This window comes from Neurospora hispaniola (genome assembly GCF_033458365.1).
Source record: "Neurospora hispaniola strain FGSC 10403 chromosome Unknown B0T23scaffold_4, whole genome shotgun sequence".
Classification (NCBI taxonomy): Eukaryota; Fungi; Ascomycota; class Sordariomycetes; order Sordariales; family Sordariaceae; genus Neurospora; species Neurospora hispaniola.
The window spans coordinates 3,147,539-3,167,917 of NW_026944409.1; the positions used below are offsets into that span (position 1 = coordinate 3,147,539).

Consider the following 20,379-nt stretch of genomic DNA (forward strand, 5'->3'; position numbering starts at 1 on the left):
TCTCGTCAGTTGCAAGTGTGCTCTTTGGTGGTACTGCTCGTGCTTCGATGGATAGACGTGCCGGTTGTATATGAAGAAAAAAAAATAAGAAGAAAAAAGAGGACGTAGTGGCAGAGAGTGTGCGCGAGTAGCGGGCGACGGCCTGTGGGCGTCTGGCCTTCTTGAGGCTCCCCCGGGGTGGTTAGGTAGTCAAGGGTGGTTGGATCTTTTGGCGATGCTGTTGGTTGGTTTGGGACCCCAAGTGGGAATACCGACGTCACGGGCACGAAAAAAAGAAAAGTTGCAGCTGGAGAAGCCAAAGAGATGGCCAGCCATGGAACTTAATACATTCCCGGCAGCAGTGGATGGTCGCGCTCGCAACCTTATACCCCTGGAGAACCCTGGGCTGCCCTGCAGTGGCACTCTTGGGTCTGGCAGCTCTTGCCCCGTCTGAAGCATGGAGATGGAAAGTCTCAAGCAACCTAACACTGCTGCCCTGCGAAACTCGATCAGGCGCATAAAAGGTGGCCCTGCAACCTCGTCAAGTAGGTCCTGTCCTACTTTGCACACCAACAACACCACAGCTTGTGTTTGGCTGCAGTCGAAATTTGCCCTTGGCTTGGTACTGGAGGAGAGCGAGGAATGGTTGCGCTGTGCAGCGTCGTGACAGTGTTGACGTAGGTATTGGACTTGGCGTTCACCTACAAGTATTCCGCATTCTCTCGCTGCTTGGCTGTTCACGGACACCAACGACCAACAACGGCCGTTTTTGTCGACACTCTTGTCTATACGAACACTTTCTGCCAGGTGGTATAGGAACACATATGAAAGTCAACTACTTGTTTTGCGTAGGTATAAGAATTGTTGGTTGCCCGTAATGGCGGCTGGTTGGAAGAATGCCCATGGTGTCCCTGACACAGCAGGAGCTCTCCCAAAATTCACAGCGGGGCCATTCTGCAGCAGACCTCCATGTGGTGGATCTGAAACCTAGGCCGGAACCATTTTACTTCCATTCTCAAACAAATGGATATCACAGGTCACATCATCTCCATGAAACGTACGCTACTCAAGAGCCAAGATGCCTGATCCAGAATCTGAGCAATTGATCAAGTTGATGTTTCAGTTGCACGTTTTTTGGTGTTTGTTCCATAAGGAAACTCAAGGTTTTTTTACCCAGTCGCCAGGAACATTCCACTGCCCACCGCCTTTGGTAGGTACGTACCTTGCGGAGACACTTCATTCAGGTGTGTTCCCCACAGTAGAAGCAATGCGCAGGGGCAAGCGCATCTCCAATCGAACTCCAAAAAGCACGTCCACATCACACAATTGAATAATGTGACCGACAAGAACGAACATGTCAAGTTGTCAATCTGACAATATGAGAGGCCGCCATCTCTTACGATCTGCTTTGTGGCTGGCATTCATGACCTCACTCGCCAACGCTGTGTAACTACACACTTTCCAACTTTCACAAGCTCTTTCTCGAACAACTTCCAACAGTTGAGTGAACAACGTGAAAGCTCGAGGTCGGAAATCACAATCCTGGAGACTGGAGCAAGAAAAAGTCGTCGGCTCGCCAGCCGGCCGCTCAAAAAAACAAACTAGAATGAGCACTCGGGCCTCCCCCGCATTTCTCTCGATTCTAGATCCAGTGATTGGACCTTCTTCCCCGCAGCATCTGCAAGCTTGGCTCGCTTGACCTGCTTTGGTATCCCCTTGGCAAATCGGTTCCAGCTGAGCATGTCCATCCCCAACACAAAACTGCGATCAAGTGAGTGAGCACAGTCAACAGAACGGAACAGAACGGAAAGCCGGCAACATCCTCAAGATTGAGCTGCGAGCTCAGATTGCCTTTGCTTGTTGCTTGTTGCTTGCTGCACCTCGATGCCGGTGCTCCGGCCTCGGACTCATATGTGCGCCGGCGCGCGACTGTCCCGGACCGAGATAATTTCCACTTCTGCGATTAAAATCCGGAGCCGCGAACAAATCCACGTTTCCCGGTGTCCGGGGGATCCACTTCGGTTACTTCCTCCGGCCCGTTTTATTTATGATACCGTGCACCGCAAAGACTCGAATTATCCAAAGAATCCAGGCTTCGGAGGAACATATTGTTCTCTTCGGCTACATTCTCTAGGATGTTCCCAACTCCGAAGCTGGCTCGCTGACTCTGATTGCTTGAAGTCAGCAGATCCTGTAGCCAAAAACATAAGGTTCGCGCTGCTACGATGAACGGGGAGGTGATGATGGGGAAACTTGATGTGCAGTCAAGAGTGACTTCGACGCCGCCTGCTCCTCTATTATCTATGTTTGCGCAGAGCAACAACGGTATGCCGGATGTCTACTGATAAGCAAAGGGCGTTAATTATAACAATGAGTATGACGCCGGTGCCAGAGGAACGCAGTGCCATTTTCATGTTGTTAATGACATATATCGATGTGTGCTGCTGTTGAAGTCGTTTCGAGGTTTCATGATGAGAAAATAGAAAGATCCTGGCAGATTTGGTTGCTCGGTTTATTTGTTTTCTGTCTTGCGAAAATCAAATATCCACAGTTGGTCCGATGGTGTAGTTGGTTATCACGTCAGTCTAACACACTGAAGGTCCCCAGATCGAGCCTGGGTCGGATCATAACCCTATAGATTTTTTATTTTCTTTTTTTTTCAAATCTCCACAGCAGTTCCACCTCTCTTTGTTCTACTTTTCTTTCTCTCCAACAAAGGATGCACCAATTGTGTTGGCATGCCTCACGATAGTATTTCCGCTCACTGTCTGGTTATTTCTACATTGCAAGGTTTTAGTCATATGATAGTTGTATTTGAAGCGATGGTTCAGAACTCCGTCTTCAGTTTCTTCTGCTGGGTGACATATGCAACTTCGACAACCAAACTTCGTTCATTGCGACACAATTGCCATGCCATGTCACTTATAATCCGCCAAACGTTGCTTCAGGTTCTGACAAGTAGAGGTAGTTATGACAAAACACGATAATCGCAGCTTCCTAGTAGCGCACCTCGGATTGGAAAAAGCAGAAGTGACACGAGCAGAGAAGTCCCGGTTAGCATTGGGAAGTTGAACTGCAGGAGATTTTCATCAAAACGTGCAAGGAGAGAAAAGGCGAAAAATAATCGGACAATAAACAGTACGAAGGGGATATTGTGAAAGTACCAACAAGATTGTTATGCTACGGACAGCTTCAACTCCCAAGCAACAGATTTTGGGCATACCTAATTCTTCCTTCAACCATGCAACCGAAGCATCGTCCTCCAGTCTAAGTATTCTCGCATCGTTCAGCGACTTGGATGCATTCACAGAAAATCTATTGAACGCACTTGTACTGCACGAACATAATTGACGCGCAAAACAACGAGGAACAAGATATGTCATAGAGGAAGGGGTGAAAATGGCAAAAAAAGTGGACGAGCTGGGAATCGAACCCAGGACCTTTCGCATACAAGAGACAATCTTAGATAAGAATGTTGTAAGTATGCTAAGCGAACGCTCTACCAACTGAGCCACACGCCCTTGTGATTGGTTGTTAACAAGGTTTTTTAACATCCTTTATATATACAAACAGAAAAACAACCATTGATGGGAGTTGTACCAGCGTGCAGACAACGACGACGTGGGCGTCTGGGTGATGTTATGCATTGGAATTACGAGTTGCTGTAATGTTTATTTACTTCTAATCAGCAACCGTAGGGACGCAAGGAAAACTCGTAGCAGTTCAGTTCAACGGGTCAGCTATGTATCGTTAAACAATAATGCAATGAAACGGGCTATACTCTTTGTGTTACTGGAGCACAAAGCAGAAACCGTCTCCTTTCAAGAAGAAGAAAGACGAATAATGAAATATGAGGCAGCAGAGGGCCAGACAATGCAACCACTGGTTAACAAACGCTTCTATGTCCCGGCAATGGCTTTGCGAGTTGCTGACATTGAAGTTGAAGAAGCGGAATTTTAGTTATATCAGCTCCTGGAACCGCAATATGTAGCATGGCGAGCAATTTGATACTTTTGTTCAGTGTTCATTAATCAGTGTCGCGATTCGCAAGCAGTTCCAAGTTAAGGTCGACGCTCAACGCTCTACACACGAGCGAAGACACATTTCTGAAGACCAGAAATTATTTTCCTCACAATCTCTCCCGTGACTAAGGGATATCGGCGAGGTAAGTCCAATAGTTGCGAGCCAAAAGGCCCGTAAAGCCAATGTCGAAGTCGCATACCATCCAGGAAGGATTTCATCCCACGGGCGAAGTTAACCAAGACCAGCTGTTGACCGGATACTTCCGTACGAGCCGTGATACCTCAACAGCACTCTCACTCAATACCTATGAACCTACAATAACAAAATGTGCTGGACAATCTTTCAAGGCTCCATCAACCACGCCTGTTCCCACATCACGACCTACCCTTCCTTCACAGAAGCAGTCAACGTCCGACCAGGGGACTGCCATTGCCACTACACGGTGACGGAACACGGGGGACCCTCTGGCATGCCGTGCCAATGGTGTATTGAACTTGGGAGATGGAGGTATAGTAGGGGATATGTCATGTGGAGGCCTACAAGGCGTAGAGGTGATTGATGAGGTTGAGGCTGTGTATCTCTAACATAGTTGAAGGGGGGAAACCAAGATACAGATTGAGTCATGATCCTGGCGCCAATGAGTGCCATCCAGTTGGCAATGTTCAATTCTTTTGAGCGAGATGTTGAGAAGGCTAGGAAGGGAAGCTGGAATGTGGTCGTTCCGACTTTTCTTCTGATGTTGTTTTGGTATGGAATGTGCCCTCCAAACTTTTCCATTTCGTTTTCCAAAACCACCTAGACCGTAACCGATATTGTTTACTAAAGATGGTGAAATTGATGTACCATCCGCCGTATTCGTCAATACCATCGCGGCTCTTCATAAAAAGCACATGCGTCCTCTACAGTGAATGGAAACTCCCACAATACCGCGTTCCCCATATTCGCTTATTCCGCGTTACAACGGATTTCCCTGCAAAACTACATGTTTACCCCAGGAGCCCGATTTCCTGGGGCAAAGGATCTGATGTTACACCTTCCCCACGATGAGCGGGGTTGATCCGCAAGCTTTCAACATGCAACGATGACAACGACTTTCCGAATATTGCGGGACTACCCAGCTTCAACCCCGCGACTCAGCGCTGGGGCCGAATTCGTGTTCCGATCCTGAATTGAGGTAACACAAGCCCAGCTTGCCGTTGTACAAGCACCAATGCAGGAACCGTGTGATCTAGGTATAGAATACGCGCCATAAAGAATCCCATTAGGACTTTGCGACATTCATGGATTCTGGACCATCATCGGAATCCGGGCGGGCAAGTACATGGGTACGCGCATGAACTTCTCGATGATCGCCGCCGGGATTTAATCTTCAGACATGCGTGCCTATTTGATGTTGATCGCGCAACAGCGCCATACCTCCCGCTTCGGCGCTGACTTTGAATCAGGACGGAGGAGAAGCTTATAAGTCGGGATATTAACTTCGAGGAAGCTTCGGTCAAGTTGCTCATTTGAGTCGACTTGAGTATTATACGCCAAAGCCACGAAAAGGAGGGAAACATACTGGAACCAAGGCCACGTTAGACTCACCACGAGACCATGTGCGTTAGACCGACCGAAAGCCGGGTGTAGCACCTAATCCGGCATTGGGAATCGCCTTCTCCTTGTCGTTCGTTGGTCACAGTGTCGTGGAGTTACCATCAGACCGCGCGCAATTTCCATCACGGGTTCCCATCCACGAACAAAAAAAAAGATATAAAAAAAATAAAAATAAAAAGAAAAAAAAAAGTAAAAAAAAGCATCGTGACATGCACGAGATGAAAAGCCAAGAAAGCACAAACAAGCCCGCACCGAGCAAGGGAGAAAAAAAAAATGCAACAACACACGTACCTGATTTGGGGATTTGAGTGCAAGCCTCTTTCTCTCCTCTCTGAGCAGGTGATAAACAACCAGGCCAAAAAGCAATATTTGTCGACCGCATTCTCGCCAGGAAGAAACTTTGAGCTATGTGCGTCAAGCAATGTAGGTCTTGAGTCGGTCTCCATTGGTTGAGCAGGCCGGACATCGGAATGTGTGAACGTGTGGTGGGTGTTGATGTGTCTCACCCCTGTCATCACTTAAGTCCGCCGCCGACCCCTGTCCTCATTCATAGGGTACTCCCTTGTCACTAATCTTAACTCCCTTCTTTATTCCCCATTAGCACCGATGAGTCTTTTCGGGAATAGCTTCCCTTCGGGCTTCATGGCTTGGGATGGCTTGTGACTGCACTGGCTGGCCTATCCCTGGCTAAATGACAGGCGAATGGATCTCGAAATTTCGAGTGTCGCGTGGTAGTGTAGTGTAGATGATGAAAGTGACTTACCTTGCGCACCGAGTACTATCGATGAATGAGAGAGATGTGAAATAAGCAAAGGTATCGGATGCGATTGATTGAATACCCTTGGGAAGGGATACAGAGAGGCCTTGGCCGCTGAAAGCTGAACAACAAACACGTGAAGAGAGTTGCATGCGAATTGCTTTTCCTCCTTCTTTTTCCCCCGAGAGGATGTGAACATGCAGGGGTGGTTGGAGGTGATCGACAATCGCGCACACCATCACAGGCTAAGTGCCCGAGGTGCGGTGGACGGGACCTGCATTCATTGTCACCATGCCACAATCTGAGGTGGTCTTGTTAGGCATGGAGCTGAGATTTGTATATCATATCTCTGCTCCGTTACCACGGCGACTGCCCTGCCATTGGAAATCCGGCCTATGCGATGCTCCATGCCCATGTCCTCATCGTCTTGAATTCCACTCTTCGACAATCCGCGATTCCGAGATCGAACATTGCTGGGCCTTCCTTCCCCATGGGCAAACCACGCGCATCAGTAACCCGCTGAATCTCCTTTAAAGCCATGTAAGATCCGCCGCCTTCCCCCGTTTTGATGAAGAGCATCCTGAGATCGTCTTCTTGTCTTTACCAGGAGTAAGGGCATCGTTTCTTCATGCTGATCAGATAGTTCCCTCAACGCATCCAGTCACTCTTTGCACACTTCTTCAGGATGCGCAGCCACTCGTTCTTTCCCGCCCTGATAGGGCTTCTCCCTCTCGTTCCAGGTTCGGGTGTAGCTGCCTCTCCCTGCCGCCCGCACGGTCCCCACAACGGCGGCGTAAGCCATGCCCATGGTCCCGGAGGAGGCTCTCATGATGGAGCTGGCAATGGCCATGGCGGTGGTCATGGCGGACCCCCGGGATATCCTGCCAATGGAAGCCCTGGTCATCCCCCGTTTCACGGCAACGGTACCCACGGTGGTTTTCCTCCGTATAATGGCAACGGCAGCTCACCCATAACCACTACCACTACAACCACCACCACCACCACCACCACCGACATCTCCACCACCACCGACGTCACTACCACCACCGGCACCACCACCACCAACCCGACCACCACAACTGCCACCACCACATCTACTGCCAGCCCGACTGCTTGCAGCGACTACTGGCTCGAAAACATTGCTCACCAGGGCCTCGCTCCCTATGCCATTCCGGGCTATAGTGTCTTCCGTAGCGTCAGGGACTTTGGCGCCAGGGGCGATGGTATTAACGATGACACCGACGCCATCAACGCCGCCATCAGCTCCGGTAACCGGTGCGGCCCGGGATGCGATGGTTCCACCACGAGCCCAGCTCTCGTCTACTTCCCGCCTGGCACGTACCTCGTGTCCCGTCCCATCATTGACTACTACTACACCCAGATCATCGGCAACGCGCGATGCCCGCCCACGATCAAGGCCAGCGGCAACTTCACCGCTAACTGGGTCATTGACAGCAACCCATACCAGAGCAATGGTAACCTAGCCTGGGGCTCCACCAACGTCTTCTGGCGCCAAATTTCCAACTTGATCATCGACATGACCGCTGCGCCACCACCCACGGATCCTAACGCCCCAGGACTGGCAGGTATTCACTGGCCTTCCTCGCAGGCCACTTCTCTTTCCAACATCGAGTTCAGGATGTCTCGGGACATCGCTACAACGCAGCAGGGCATCTTTATCGAGTCGGGATCGGGTGGTTACCTCGGCGACCTGACCTTCAACGGTGGTCGCTATGGTCTCCAAGTTGGTAACCAGCAGTTCACCATGCGCAACCTGGTGTTCAACAACGTCCAGACTGCCATTCGGCAGATCTGGTCCTGGGGTTGGACGTACCAAGGCATTAGCATCAACAACTGCCGCGTTGGTTTTGACTTTACCTCGATCAGCGACGATCCCACGTCATTAGGTCAATACCAGGTCGGCTCCATCACCATCCTCGACAGCTCTATCAGCAACACGCCTACCGGCATCCTGATTGGTAATGCCAACGGCGCGGACACGCGGTCCGTCAACAACTTCATCTTCGAGAACATCGCGCTCAACAACGTGCCTATCGCCATCCGCGATCTGAACAACGGCGGCATCGACCTTGCCGGCACGCCCGTCAACACGGTCATCCACGCCTGGGGCAGGGGCAACGAGTACAACACGGCCACCGCCCAGAACAACACTGCCGGCACTCCCATCGCGGGCACATTCACTCCCTTCGCGCGTCCTGCCAGCCTGCTGACTTCCGACGGCCGCTACTACGCTCGCTCCAAGCCTCTCTACTCTGAGTTGCCGGCCTCCTCCTTCCTAAGTGCGCGCTCTTTCGGCGCCGTTGGCAATGGCCAGACAGACGATACCGAGGCGCTCAACCAGCTCTTTACCGCCGCCGCCGAACAGGGTAAGGTCGCCTACATCGACCACGGGCAGTACATCGTGACGAGCACCGTCTTCATCCCGCCAGGTACCCGCATCACGGGCGAGTCGTACCCACAGATCGTCTCAGCTGGTCCATTCTTCAACAGCGTCGCCAACCCCCAGCCTGTCGTGCAAATCGGTACTGCAGGTCAGCTGGGCAGCATCGAATGGTCTGACACCATCGTATCCACGCGCGGACGGCAGGCTGGCGCCATCGGTATTCAGTACAACCTCGCCAGCGCCGGTTCCGAGCAACCTTCGGGCATGTGGGACGTGCACGTCCGCATCGGCGGGTTCATGGGGTCCAATTTGCAGCTGGCGCAGTGCGCCAAGACCCCCGAGATTAACGCCAATCTTCCTGGCAACGTTAAACCGAACTGCATCGCCGCGTTCATGAGCATGCACATCACCGCCCTGTCGTCCGGTCTTTACATGGAGAACTGCTGGTTGTGGGTGGCGGACCACGACATCGAGGATGAAGCCAACAACTCGCAGATTTCCGTGTACGCCGGCCGCGGCCTGCTGATCGAGTCCCTCGCCGGCCAGATCTGGTTGGTCGGCACCGGCGTCGAGCATCATCAGATGTACGAGTACCAGCTTTATAACACGAACGACATCGAGATGGGCCAGATCCAGACCGAAACGGCGTACTACCAGCCCAACCCGGATGCGCGGTTCCCGTTCCCTCTCGATGAGCGGTTCCATGATCCTTTGTTTGGACCCGGCGAGGATGGCTGGGGTCTGAGGATCGTGGATAGCGAGGGTGTTAGAGTGTATGGTGCGGGCTTGTACAGCTTCTTCAACAACTATGATCAGTCGGTGTGCATCGACGGTAAAAACTGCCAGAGGAACATCTTTTCGCTGGAGGGGACGAATGATGTCTCGGTGTATAATCTGAACACGGTGGGCACGACGTATATGGCGACGGTGGATGGGATGGATATCATCCCGGCGGCGGATAACGACGGCATGTTTGTTGATTCTGTTGCGTATGTCCACACCGCTTCCGCTTGAAAGAGTTGGACTTGAGAGGGTTTAGGAGGGACGGATTGAAGTTGGGTATTCATTTCGAGAGTTGTTTGTTGGTTAGATTACTGCTGGCCCAAGGGTTATGAAGTGATGACTAGCTACTTTACTATAACGAATGTCAGTCTTTGGAATTCTTGAATCTTTGTGATGCTGTCTTTTCACTTTTTCGTGCTATGGACCTGCCTGGGATAAGTGGACTGCAATATGGCTGTAAATTGTGATTGATCCTAGTTGAACAGCTAGGAGGGGAACAGCTAAGAGGAAGAAAGTGACGTGTATTAAGGCCGCAAGCGACAAGATCAAGGAGATTGTGGTTTGACCATGCCAGGTTATATTTTTCATGAGCGTTATAGGGGCCGTGGTCAATGGGAAAATGACGGCCGGTTCAGTATGTATATCCCCTAGTAACATGTATTAGAAGTCGTTGACGTTGAGGGAGATTCTCTGAAATAACGAGCCCGGGGTTCGATGCCTTCCAGTCCGATTGGCATTAGGCGAGGAGTGTGTGACAGTAGAGGTCTGCCGTATTGATTCCTGTCAACACCGGCCCGGACCTCGAACTATAATACCACGTCAATCAAAAATGCGATCTTGCGGAGATGAGGATCGTTGCAACCCGTAAGATGATGTATTTCCATCGGTCATGGCGTCTTCCGTCAAGGGCCCACAAATGCAACTCGATTTCAGCCATGGTGGACTTGGTAACCGCCCTGTATAATCCCGCGTGCTGACGCATCGGGGCACCTGGAATGCTGGCGTTCGAGTCGGACCTCGATGTCCTTCGTAGTATGCGTGATCATCCCTCTCGACGGTGGTTTGGGCAGGCCAGATTTGGCCTCTGCGACTTCCGAACCATGGTTGTGACGTGATCAGTTTGATGACCAGCATGATCACTCAACACTTGACGAGGTGGTTATCGGGCATTGTAATTTGACGGATGGACCATTTTGTGGCGGTGAAAAGAGGGTGGGCAGGGAAGCTGAGGGAATTGGAGAACTTGGAGGAGGAGGAGGAAAGAGTGCAGTTGTGAGGTTGAAGGAAGCGGAGGTGATTGATGAGAACAGTTAAGTGGAGCCTCTATGTCACTATCGGGTACATCTGATTGGACAAGGCACAAGGTACAAGGATACCTTCAAAACAACGACAGCATTTGTTGCATCTTCGCGACGACATCTTTTTGGGGAATTCTTAACTCCGGCATATGCGCACAAGTGATAACCGCACAACTGGTTGCAAGGGCTCGTCAAAAACTTTGCAGCTTTGTGGTCTCGAGGTACAACCGCTTTTTTTTTTAATCGATTATTTGACCGCTGTCCTTGGGTTTTGCACTCCAGGAAGCAAACAAGCAAACAGGAGCGCGTTGCCCTTTGTTGGTCCGTGCCAATACCTTCCACATACCCTCGGTCCTAGAGAGGCGCCTGTCACCACTATTCGTACACAAGCTGACCCAGACGACCAGAATACTTTTGAATTTTTGACCAGCTCTATTGGAGGGCAATAGTTCTGAATCTGACGGCGCTTCGGGGATACTTGACCATCACATACAATGCCGCCGCCGCTATCGCAGAGGTCCGATGAGAACTCCTCCGAAGATGAGGTTTCGGATCCGGGGTCCCTTGAGGCCGTTCCAGAATCTGACTCTCTCCAGAAGCTACGGGAAAGTGCAATGGATGTCCTAGCCTCACGCCTGACTTCTCAGCATACTGGAACGACTGGGAATCACGTCACAGGCAAGCTCATTAACAACGTTAAAAGAGCGCCGGCGGATGACTTTGCAAATGATCACGTCGCAAAGTATCCCAAGCTTGACCAAGAAGAAGAAGAGTCTGATGAAGAAGAGGAATATTCTAGCTCTGAGGAGGATGAAGAGGACGAGGATGACGACGAAGAGGGCCAAGGTAAGCATCCCGTTATCTGGTTCGCGGAGCTTTGAGATCCCGCTCTGACTAACTGACGTCTGAAATAGGAAGTGGTTCTTACCCTAACCATTCCGCGCCAGGGCGATTTATTGTGTCAGAAGACGTCTCCCCTTGGACACCTCGTTGTCCCTCAGCAGATAAACTCCCTTTACATCCAGATCTTGTGGGCATGAGTGAGTTACAACTCCTACCCATGTTATCAACTTACTGACGTGTAAAGCCAGCGCCTGTCGACTTATTTCAGCACGCTCTGCCAAATTTTCAGTTGCCCCGTCACCTTGCTCCAATCGCTCGACATCTAGCTGAGCGTTCCATAAAACGGATGCCAATTCTTGGAAAACCTTTTGTGGACAATAAACCCGACAATTTCAGCGCCTACTTCCTTCAAGCGACAGGCCATCTGCTGCCAGACGAGCAGGCTTGCGCACGCTGCAGAGGAGTCAAAATCAAAAAGCGTTATGTGGGCGGGACCTTTGTTGGTTGTGTGGCATTTGCAGACTCAGAAGACGCTAAACTAACGGGTGGTGCTTGTGCCAACTGCTGGTATGGGCGTCAGGGTTCCTTGTGCAGTTTCCGCAACCCAGCCGGCAAGCGTAAGGAACGGTTAGGTGCGGCGCGATATAATCCCTTGCTCATCTCCCCACCACCACCACCACCACCACCACCACCAGAAGGACAGCCGATGGAGCATGGGCAGCAGCTTGAGAATACTGGTCAACTGCATCCGGCATTCCTGGCATCCGTCTCATCCGTTTCTCCGGCTTACACACCTTTTCCGGACTACTACCCCCACATGGAGGCCCAAAATGCCCAGCAGAATAACGGCGAACCCCCGAGCCAACCACGCCCAGATAGCAGTCCTAGTGTGAACAAAGTCACGGCCTGGGAGACGAGATATAGAAGGATGTCGACGGATAAACTCAGGGCTACTCATGGGAACTTGGTCGAGTGGCAGGAAGACTTGAACACACGATTGCTCGCCATGAACAAGGTCTTGCTGGACAGGTTGGAGAAGAGAGAGAGTAGTCATACGAGTTAGCGTATGTATCCCGCCCTCGAACCAAAACCAGCGCGTTCTTAGTTAATTGTGGTGCTCCATAGACAACTGGAAAGAGCAAGGTTTGACAAATAGTCAAAGGCCAGAACGCCCGGTCATGTATTATGTCAATATTGAACCCTCAACGTGGACAACGAACAAGTATGGGAAAGTGCTTAAACTTGGGATGAGAATAAAAGCCCAGGGGAACCGTCGTGGTCAGCAATTGGCCAATCACATGTCTGATATAGCCAGAGTCACAGCCGCCAGTTCATGCAACTCCACCTCCAGTACCGAAGACGTGGGTCCCTTACGTAGGTACCTTGGTGTGGACGTGCTCAGGGTTGTCTACACTATTTTTATTGTTAGGGCGGTATGTACCTATTCTTGGGGTTGAGGCGGGGAAAGGAAAACAGAGATATGTATCTACATAACGCAATGGCTCATCTGAAGGAAAGGGTGACTTTAGCATTGGAAGACAATCCAGTTCCTTAAGTAACATCGATTGAATGCGATTTCTGAGAAAGGCCGCTCACGGTCTTGGACTCGACACTCATGATCCCACTTATCAATGGCTGTTAAATCACCTCACTCCTTGCGCCATCCCAACACCACACACCATGCACTAACATATGATGATGTGCTTCAGCTCAGCCCTGACAGTGGACATGGGACGGGACGAGTCAACTTAAACTGTCCAGCGATGTGAGTCAGGGCAAGGTGGGTTGCCCGCCTCCGATAAGAAATAACCCCGCTGCGATTGCCCACTTGCACTTGCACTTCCTGTTCCTGCGGGACCTGACCGAGCGCCTGAAGCGCGCAAAGGAAGAACCCCACCCCCGCAACTAGGTGAAATCTTTTGCAAGGGAAGTGGGCGAGGCCCTTTTCTAGGCTTTAAGCCGGTCCGCCCACCGCGCCATTTCTCTTTCCCGCTCGTCTTTTCGGTTTCGTCGTTTGAACTCCGTTCCGTACCTTGAGGGCGACCTAAAGGTGCTAATACTATCATACCACTTCTTTCGATACAGCTTCTGTTTGTTTATCCCTAATCAATCCATCAAGATGGCCACTCTCATTCTTGGTTCCCAGTGGGGGTAAGTGAATCCACTTCTTTGCCGAGTTGCTCAAGTCCGGGACCCGGCACGTATCGGAGATAGCTGACCGTTTGGTGTTATTGTTGTTGTTGTGTTATAGTGACGAGGGTAAAGGTACGATACAAACATGGCCACACATTACACACACACGTCGAATACACGCCCTCAATTTCAATATACACAACCGATATATGCGACACAATATGCACAGCGACTGACTTACCCGACGTACAGGAAAGCTTACCGACATCCTCTGCCCCAAGGCCCAGATCTGCGCCAGAGCCGCTGGCGGCCACAACGCTGGTCACTCCATCGGTACGTGTACCTTGATGGCTTCAAGTCCCGGATGCGCCTCGGTGCCTTAGGGACACAATGTACGCCAACAGGAAAGATAACTGACATTGCCGCCGCGCCACAGTCGCCAATGGCGTCGAGTACGACTTCCACCTTCTCCCTTCCGGTCTCGTCAACCCCAACTGCATGAACCTCATCGGTTCCTCTGTCGTCTTCCACGTCCCCAGCTTCTTCAGCGAGCTCAGCAAGCTTGAGGAGAAGGGCCTCACCGATGTTCACAACCGTATCCTCGTCTCCGACCGCTGCCACGTCAACTTCGACCTTCACGCTGCCGTTGATGGTCTCGAGGAGGTTGAGCTCGGTGACCGCAAGATCGGCACCACCGGCCGTGGTATCGGTCCCTCTTACAGCACCAAGATGGCGGTATGGTAACCCGAAAGACACACTACAACCAGAATAGAGGCGCTGACAAGACCATGTCTCATACAGAGAAGCGGTGTCAGAATCCACGAGATCTTTAACGAGGAGATCTTTGAGCGCAAGCTCAGGCAACTCGCTGCCGGCTACAAGAAGAGATTTGGTGATCTCCTCAAGTACGATGTCGAGGAGGAGATTGCCCGCTTCAAGGAGTACCGTGTCAAGCTCGCCCGCTATACTGTCGATGCCATCCAGTACATGAAGGAGGCCCAGGACCGCGGCTACAAGATCCTCATCGAGGGTGCCAACGCCCTCATGCTGGATATCGACTACGGCACCTACCCCTACGTCACCTCCAGCAACACCGGTCTTGGTGGTATCATTACTGGTCTTGCCATCAACCCTACCAAGATTGACAACATTATTGGTGTCGTCAAGGCCTACGTGAGTTTTTTTTATTTCTCTTTCCACACCTTTGAAGCCCTTCAGGGTATGACGTCATGATCAGGTTTGCTAACCGACGTTTCCGTGACAATAGACCACTCGTGTCGGTGGTGGTCCCTTCAAGACTGAGGACCTCGAGGAGGCTGGTACCAAGCTCCAAGAGATTGGTCGCGAGTGGGGTGTCAGCACTGGTCGCAAGCGTCGTTGCGGCTGGCTCGATCTCGTCGTCCTCAAGTACTCGACCGCCATCAACAACTATACCGCCCTCAACCTTACCAAGCTCGATATCCTCGACACTTTCGAGACCATCAAGGTTGCCGTCGCTTACAAGGACCCTCAGACCGGTGAGGAGGTCGAGTACTTCCCTGCCGATCTCGACATCCTCGACAGCCTTGAGGTTGTCTACAAGGAGCTTCCCGGCTGGAACAAGCCCATCACTGACTGCAAGACCTATGTAAGTTGTACCGACTTGGCTCTTTCGTCACCGTCTTTGCTGCTTTGCTAACAACACATCTGTAGTACGATCTCCCCAAGGAGGCTCGCGCCTACATTGAGTTCATTGAGGAGTTCGTCGGCGTCCCCATTTGCTACATTGGCACCGGCCCTAAGCGTGAGGACATGATTGTCCGCAAGACCTCCGCCATTAAGGAGTAAATTACCACCTAAAAAGGCGTTTCTGTTTGGGTTTGTGGGATTTAAAGAACAACACTCCGTCATCAACGATACCATGGACAGGAACGAACATGATATCATATTAACAATGATTTACAACAACAACCACAATAAGAAGAACGGACAACGACAGGGAAAAAAAAAGCGAGGGCGCTTTAACTTATGATGATCTCATCCGTCATTTCTCTTTTTCCCATCTGCGCTGCGCTACATAAGAACGCCAGGGGCAGTGATACCCCCTATACACTACACAGCACATGATTTAAACGGCTTCGGATCAGAAATTCGAATCTTTACAACAACTAGATAGAGGTTGTTCGTTGGCTCTGGCGGTGTGGTTAGCCTTTGTCACTTTTCGCGGGTTGTTGGAAAAAATAGAACGTTGGTTTTTGTCTTTTGACCAGGTGTTCCCTTGTGAGTCTCTTCATGGAGCTTTGCAAATCACCTACCTTCACCAAGCACAGGTACAGATCGACATCCTTCTTTCACATGATTCCATTTTTTACATGATATACAGGTTATGATGTCCATCCTGTTATATCCAAAACCTATCGAATCGCAAAATTCGACAAAGTCACATCACATCTTCAGCTTAAAGCTTATGAACCCTCTTATTCGAATCCGCGCATCCGCACACATCGAACAGCGCAACGCTAGGATCGTGATCCGAAACAACAGCAGAATCAGTCACCCACGAGCTAACGTGGATGTGCTGGAACTTGCTCTTGGAGGAAGCGAGAACAGGGGAGATGTACATGTGGTCGAGGGCCTGGGCGTTCATGTCGTAGGAGCTATTGGTTGGTTAGTTGGACTGTCAGCTACGGATCTGGAAGAAAAATTCGTGACGACCAAAAGAAGAGCGAGGACTTACTAGGTATAACGGTTCTCAACAGGAGTGTTCAAAGCCTCATCAAGTTCCTTCAGCCCCGACACCTCAGCAAAAGTAGTCAACGGCTTGACAAAGGCGAACTCGTTGAAGTCACCAGCAGCAATCACACGAGCCGCCGGGTCGGCTTGCAAAATCTGCGAGATGAACTTGGCCGTAATCTCCGCCTGTTGCGTGCGTTTCTCAACCCCGCCATTAATCGGCGGTCTCACATCGCCATGCACACTGCTACCCCCGCCCTTGGAGGTCATATGCACATTCACCGTGAAGAAGGGCTTCTTCCCGTCCTTGGCAATCCATTCGGCAACCAAGGGCTTGCGCGTAGCTTTCCATGCTGCGTTAAGGGGGTCCACGCGGCCAGGGTTGAACTTGAGGCTCGGCTGGCCCGTTTCGGCATCAACGATGACCTCGTTGGCATCCGTGCTGGAGCCCGGGTTCGGGTTCTTGAGACTGAGGATGGAGGGGTTGTAAAGATAGGCAGTGCGGATGTTTCCACCCGGTTGTCCACCGTCTTCGTCATTCACTGGCTCGATGGTGACATAGTCATAAATCGGGCCGCCAGCACTCTTGATAGCGGAGATCAAAGTGGCCAAGGTCTTGTTGGCGGACACCACGCCATCGTCAGTAGCGCCCGTGTTGTCTTGGACTTCCTGGATGAACAGCAGGTCGGGGGACTTGAGGTAGGTGACGATTTGCGAGGCGACCTTGGGCATGTGGGCGGATGTGGGCGCGAGGTTCTCGACGTTGTAGGTGCCGACTGTCAGACCCTTGCAGGATCCGGAGGAGACCAAGCTGGTAGGGGGCGGGGTGAGCGCGGAGGGGGTCTTGATCTTGATGGCGGTGAGGGGTAGGATGGTGTAGAAGCCGTAGGTGTTGGTGACTACGCCGGTGATGTCTTCGAGGGCGTCGCCGAGCTTGGTGGTGGTGGGGTTTTTGGTGGAGTCGAGGGGGGCGCCGATGAGGATTGTTTCGGGGTTGGAGTCTTTTTTGAAGCAGGTATTAGACATGAGTTCTGTGGCAGAATCTGGGGAGGAAGGAGAAGAAAAGGAAAGAAAAGAAAAGAATTTACCCTTGGCGCTCATGGTGAGAGAACCGGCGTCGTTCTTGCCAGTGACCTTCCAGTCACCGATGACCCAGGTATCCCGGTAGCTGCTGGGGATCTTGAGGGCAGTGGGGGCCTTGACGGTGACCAACTCGCCGGTGAGGGACTCCCAAAAGTCGAGGCCATACTCGGCGGGCTTCAGAACAGGGTTGACGGCAGAAATGTTATGTTGAGCGTTAGGGACGCTGTAGATGTCGCCTTCGTCGAGGCTGGTGAACTGCTCGGTAGGAGGAGAGAGAGTGTCCTTGCCGATGATGAGAGGAGTGACAGCGTTGTTACTGGACACAACGGTGATATCTGACGGGTTGGTGAGCTCGGTCAGGTACATGTAGGTGTTGGAAGACCTGTACTCAGACACTTTGGCGCTGCCCAGGTTGATGATGTCGCCGACGTCGACGGTCCTGCCAATGGTGCTGCTGAAGACGTAGATGGAATCGGAAGTGGCCTCATCATCGTCCGGGGTGGTCGAGCGGATGTAGATACCGGCGGAGGACTTGGCAGTAACGAGACCGGTGACATCGCTGACGGTCTTGCCGTTGTAGGACGAGATGTACCTGTTGCCGTTGATCTCGGCGATGGTCAAGGCCGCGGAAAGCAGAGGCTGCAAGCCGGCAACAGCCCAGCAGAGAACGCCCTTCATGTTGGAGGAGGAGGAGTTTGAGAAGTGACGGATGATGAGAACACTTCCGGAGGGCAAACCACTGAAGCTCTTTCTACCTCTCTTTCTCTCTCTCTCTCTCTTTCTGACTCGGACATTGGCGATCGGGGGCAGCCCATTGAGCTTTATAAAGAAATTTCCCCAGCTACATACAGTTACATACTACATACCTCTTTGAGTGGTGGTATTCCGAGGCCAGACCGAGCCGGGCAAAAGTGCCACGGGATGTGGTACACGTGGGGACCAGTCGCGAAATGCCTGGATGGTTTATTGCGAGAAAGAAAAAAAAAAAACAAAATCAAGCATCCCGCGATGTTACACCCGCTTATCGCGATCTTGGCCAATTCAGGGGAATCACAGCCGATGACATGAGAATATCGGCAAACGATGGTATCCCACTTGCTGTAATCAGTAACGTTATGACCTGGGTAGCCGCGTTGATTGGTGAGATGGTTGGCACGTTCTTCTTGGTGGTGTTGCTTCACCTTCCCAAACGGACAGGTGCCAAGATGTTGTTGCCAGGGGGGATGGAGAGCTAGTCTAGCAGATGGACAAGCTCCGCTGCAGGGTAACGCCGCATGGACGAAGCAGGACAAGCAGCAAATAACATAACAGCATATAATGTACATAGAGTGCCTGCGGAGAAAGCAGCAGGTACGTGGGTACGCACATTAGTGCAAATGGTTAGATGCCCTCCGGAGATGGCAGATCAGATACCGGATACCGAACTGATGCCGACGATTGACTATATATGTAGTAGAGCCAAGCTGTTGAAAGATATAACATAGTAAGTGACAAAGTGAACAGCTGAGTTCAGAGTTTGGAAAAGATAATCTGAATGGGAACTAAATGGGCCTGATCGAGGACGGGACCGACCGAGAGGACCTCTGATAGGTTGGTGATTCTGATTTACCGAGGTATCGGAGACATTTCCGTACCTGGCTTGGATGTCAAGGAAGTAGCAGATGTGGAAGACTACAACTGGTGATAGGAACGACCAGGAAGTTGTCTGAGTTTACTTGCTGACAACTTTATCAAATGACCTGAAGTGTTGTTGTTGTTGCTCGGAGATGATGGCCTGGAAGAGGTAAAGTAGTAAGTTGTGGAATGGTGAGAAATAGGGCAGTAAGAGAGAACTGTCTCTCGGGAAGCGACAGGGAGTATTATGGAAGGCAGATGAGATGGAGAGACGAGGAAAAAAAAAAAAAAAAAACCGACGAACATCCGACTTACTGACTGATGGGGGATGAGATGGGACCGGTAATCGGAAGTCGCCTGATTGGCCGATTGTTTTATTTGTGGAAGGTGTCGGCAGGAGGATAGACTGTCGAACTTTTACCATGTTCACGACAAGCCTCTATCGCTGTCATGACATCTCTTTTATTTATTCCCATCTGCAACACACTTGTGATATCTCCAAAGAGATTAATTTGTCCCCCGATGCCGAGTCGGCCTAAAATTGCATATGCGACGCATCGATCCATGTGCAGTCAAGCTGCGTGAACGGATGTTGGCGATCGGCAGCCCTATAGTTGCAGAGCGTCGCAGAGCGTTACAGATGGGTTGATGTCGCGATACATACGCTAGGGACAAGAAAAAAAACAGGGTCGAGTTGGGGTAAATCTGGAAATTGGACATTGAGACATGGGGAACAGTGCCGACCGACCGATGCTGAAAGCGAACTGCCTGCAATGCGGGGGAGTGGAGGAACAGGGCGCGAAGGCCCGAGTCTGGACGGGAGCAAGCAAGGTCGCCGGGAAGAGCGGGGCCGTTCTGGACTTGTGTAACCGGTCTTGGGCATGATGTTCATTTGCAGGATGTGACGACAGACGATAACAAATTACCGCACCGGAGCCCGGAAGTCCGGTAGCGGCTACCACGGAGCCGAGAAGGCGGAGAAGGCCCGGCCAACCGAACCAACAAACAACGCCAGCTCGGATCCGGTCTAGCCGGGGCCGAACCCCATATGAAGGGGTGGGTCAAGAATGAGGTGCCTAACAGCTTTAGCTCTAATCCTCACCTAATTCTGTTAGTGCTACCGTTAGCCCTTAGCTGCCCCTGAGCATGTCGTG

General features: G+C 51.4%; 6 protein-coding genes and 2 non-coding genes across 8 annotated transcripts; 4 read left to right on the forward strand and 4 right to left on the reverse strand.

The window, feature by feature from the left end:
* Positions 1 to 2,532: 2,532 nt before the first annotated feature.
* Positions 2,533 to 2,606, forward strand: B0T23DRAFT_t184. Its single transcript has one exon. It is a non-coding gene; the product is annotated as a tRNA-Val (tRNA).
* Positions 2,607 to 3,391: 785 nt separating this feature from the next.
* B0T23DRAFT_t194 lies at positions 3,392 to 3,500 on the reverse strand. Its single transcript has one exon. It is a non-coding gene; the product is annotated as a tRNA-Ala (tRNA).
* Positions 3,501 to 6,665: 3,165 nt separating this feature from the next.
* On the forward strand, positions 6,666 to 10,031 carry B0T23DRAFT_149286 (pectate lyase superfamily protein-domain-containing protein). The gene has a single exon (XM_062832503.1). The coding sequence runs from the start codon at positions 7,041 to 7,043 to the stop codon at positions 9,771 to 9,773; it is 2,733 nt and encodes a 910-aa protein (XP_062693232.1). The 5' UTR covers positions 6,666 to 7,040; the 3' UTR covers positions 9,774 to 10,031.
* On the reverse strand, positions 9,867 to 10,280 carry B0T23DRAFT_149270 (uncharacterized protein). Its single transcript, XM_062832502.1, has one exon. The coding sequence runs from the start codon at positions 10,197 to 10,199 to the stop codon at positions 9,960 to 9,962; it is 240 nt and encodes a 79-aa protein (XP_062693233.1). The 5' UTR covers positions 10,200 to 10,280; the 3' UTR covers positions 9,867 to 9,959.
* A 679-nt stretch (positions 10,281 to 10,959) lies between these two features.
* B0T23DRAFT_380458 (uncharacterized protein) lies at positions 10,960 to 13,242 on the forward strand. The gene is made up of 3 exons (XM_062837213.1): positions 10,960 to 11,686; positions 11,755 to 11,880; positions 11,932 to 13,242. The coding sequence occupies exons 1-3, from the start codon at positions 11,335 to 11,337 to the stop codon at positions 12,744 to 12,746; spliced, it is 1,293 nt and encodes a 430-aa protein (XP_062693234.1). The 5' UTR covers positions 10,960 to 11,334; the 3' UTR covers positions 12,747 to 13,242.
* A 357-nt stretch (positions 13,243 to 13,599) lies between these two features.
* Positions 13,600 to 16,137, forward strand: B0T23DRAFT_149343 (Adenylosuccinate synthetase). The gene is made up of 7 exons (XM_062832504.1): positions 13,600 to 13,834; positions 13,935 to 13,948; positions 14,069 to 14,149; positions 14,253 to 14,551; positions 14,618 to 14,989; positions 15,084 to 15,443; positions 15,509 to 16,137. Exons 1-7 carry the CDS (start codon positions 13,803 to 13,805, stop codon positions 15,641 to 15,643), a joined length of 1,293 nt encoding a protein of 430 aa, XP_062693235.1. The 5' UTR covers positions 13,600 to 13,802; the 3' UTR covers positions 15,644 to 16,137.
* On the reverse strand, positions 15,998 to 18,375 carry B0T23DRAFT_149370 (Endonuclease/exonuclease/phosphatase). Its single transcript, XM_062832506.1, has 3 exons — positions 17,617 to 18,375; positions 16,533 to 17,529; positions 15,998 to 16,452 (listed from the first exon to the last, which is right to left on the reverse strand). The coding sequence occupies exons 1-3, from the start codon at positions 18,287 to 18,289 to the stop codon at positions 16,254 to 16,256; spliced, it is 1,869 nt and encodes a 622-aa protein (XP_062693236.1). The 5' UTR covers positions 18,290 to 18,375; the 3' UTR covers positions 15,998 to 16,253.
* Positions 18,376 to 19,675: 1,300 nt separating this feature from the next.
* B0T23DRAFT_149406 (uncharacterized protein) lies at positions 19,676 to 19,989 on the reverse strand. The gene has a single exon (XM_062832507.1). The coding sequence runs from the start codon at positions 19,943 to 19,945 to the stop codon at positions 19,733 to 19,735; it is 213 nt and encodes a 70-aa protein (XP_062693237.1). The 5' UTR covers positions 19,946 to 19,989; the 3' UTR covers positions 19,676 to 19,732.
* Between the last annotated feature and the right edge of the window lie 390 nt (positions 19,990 to 20,379).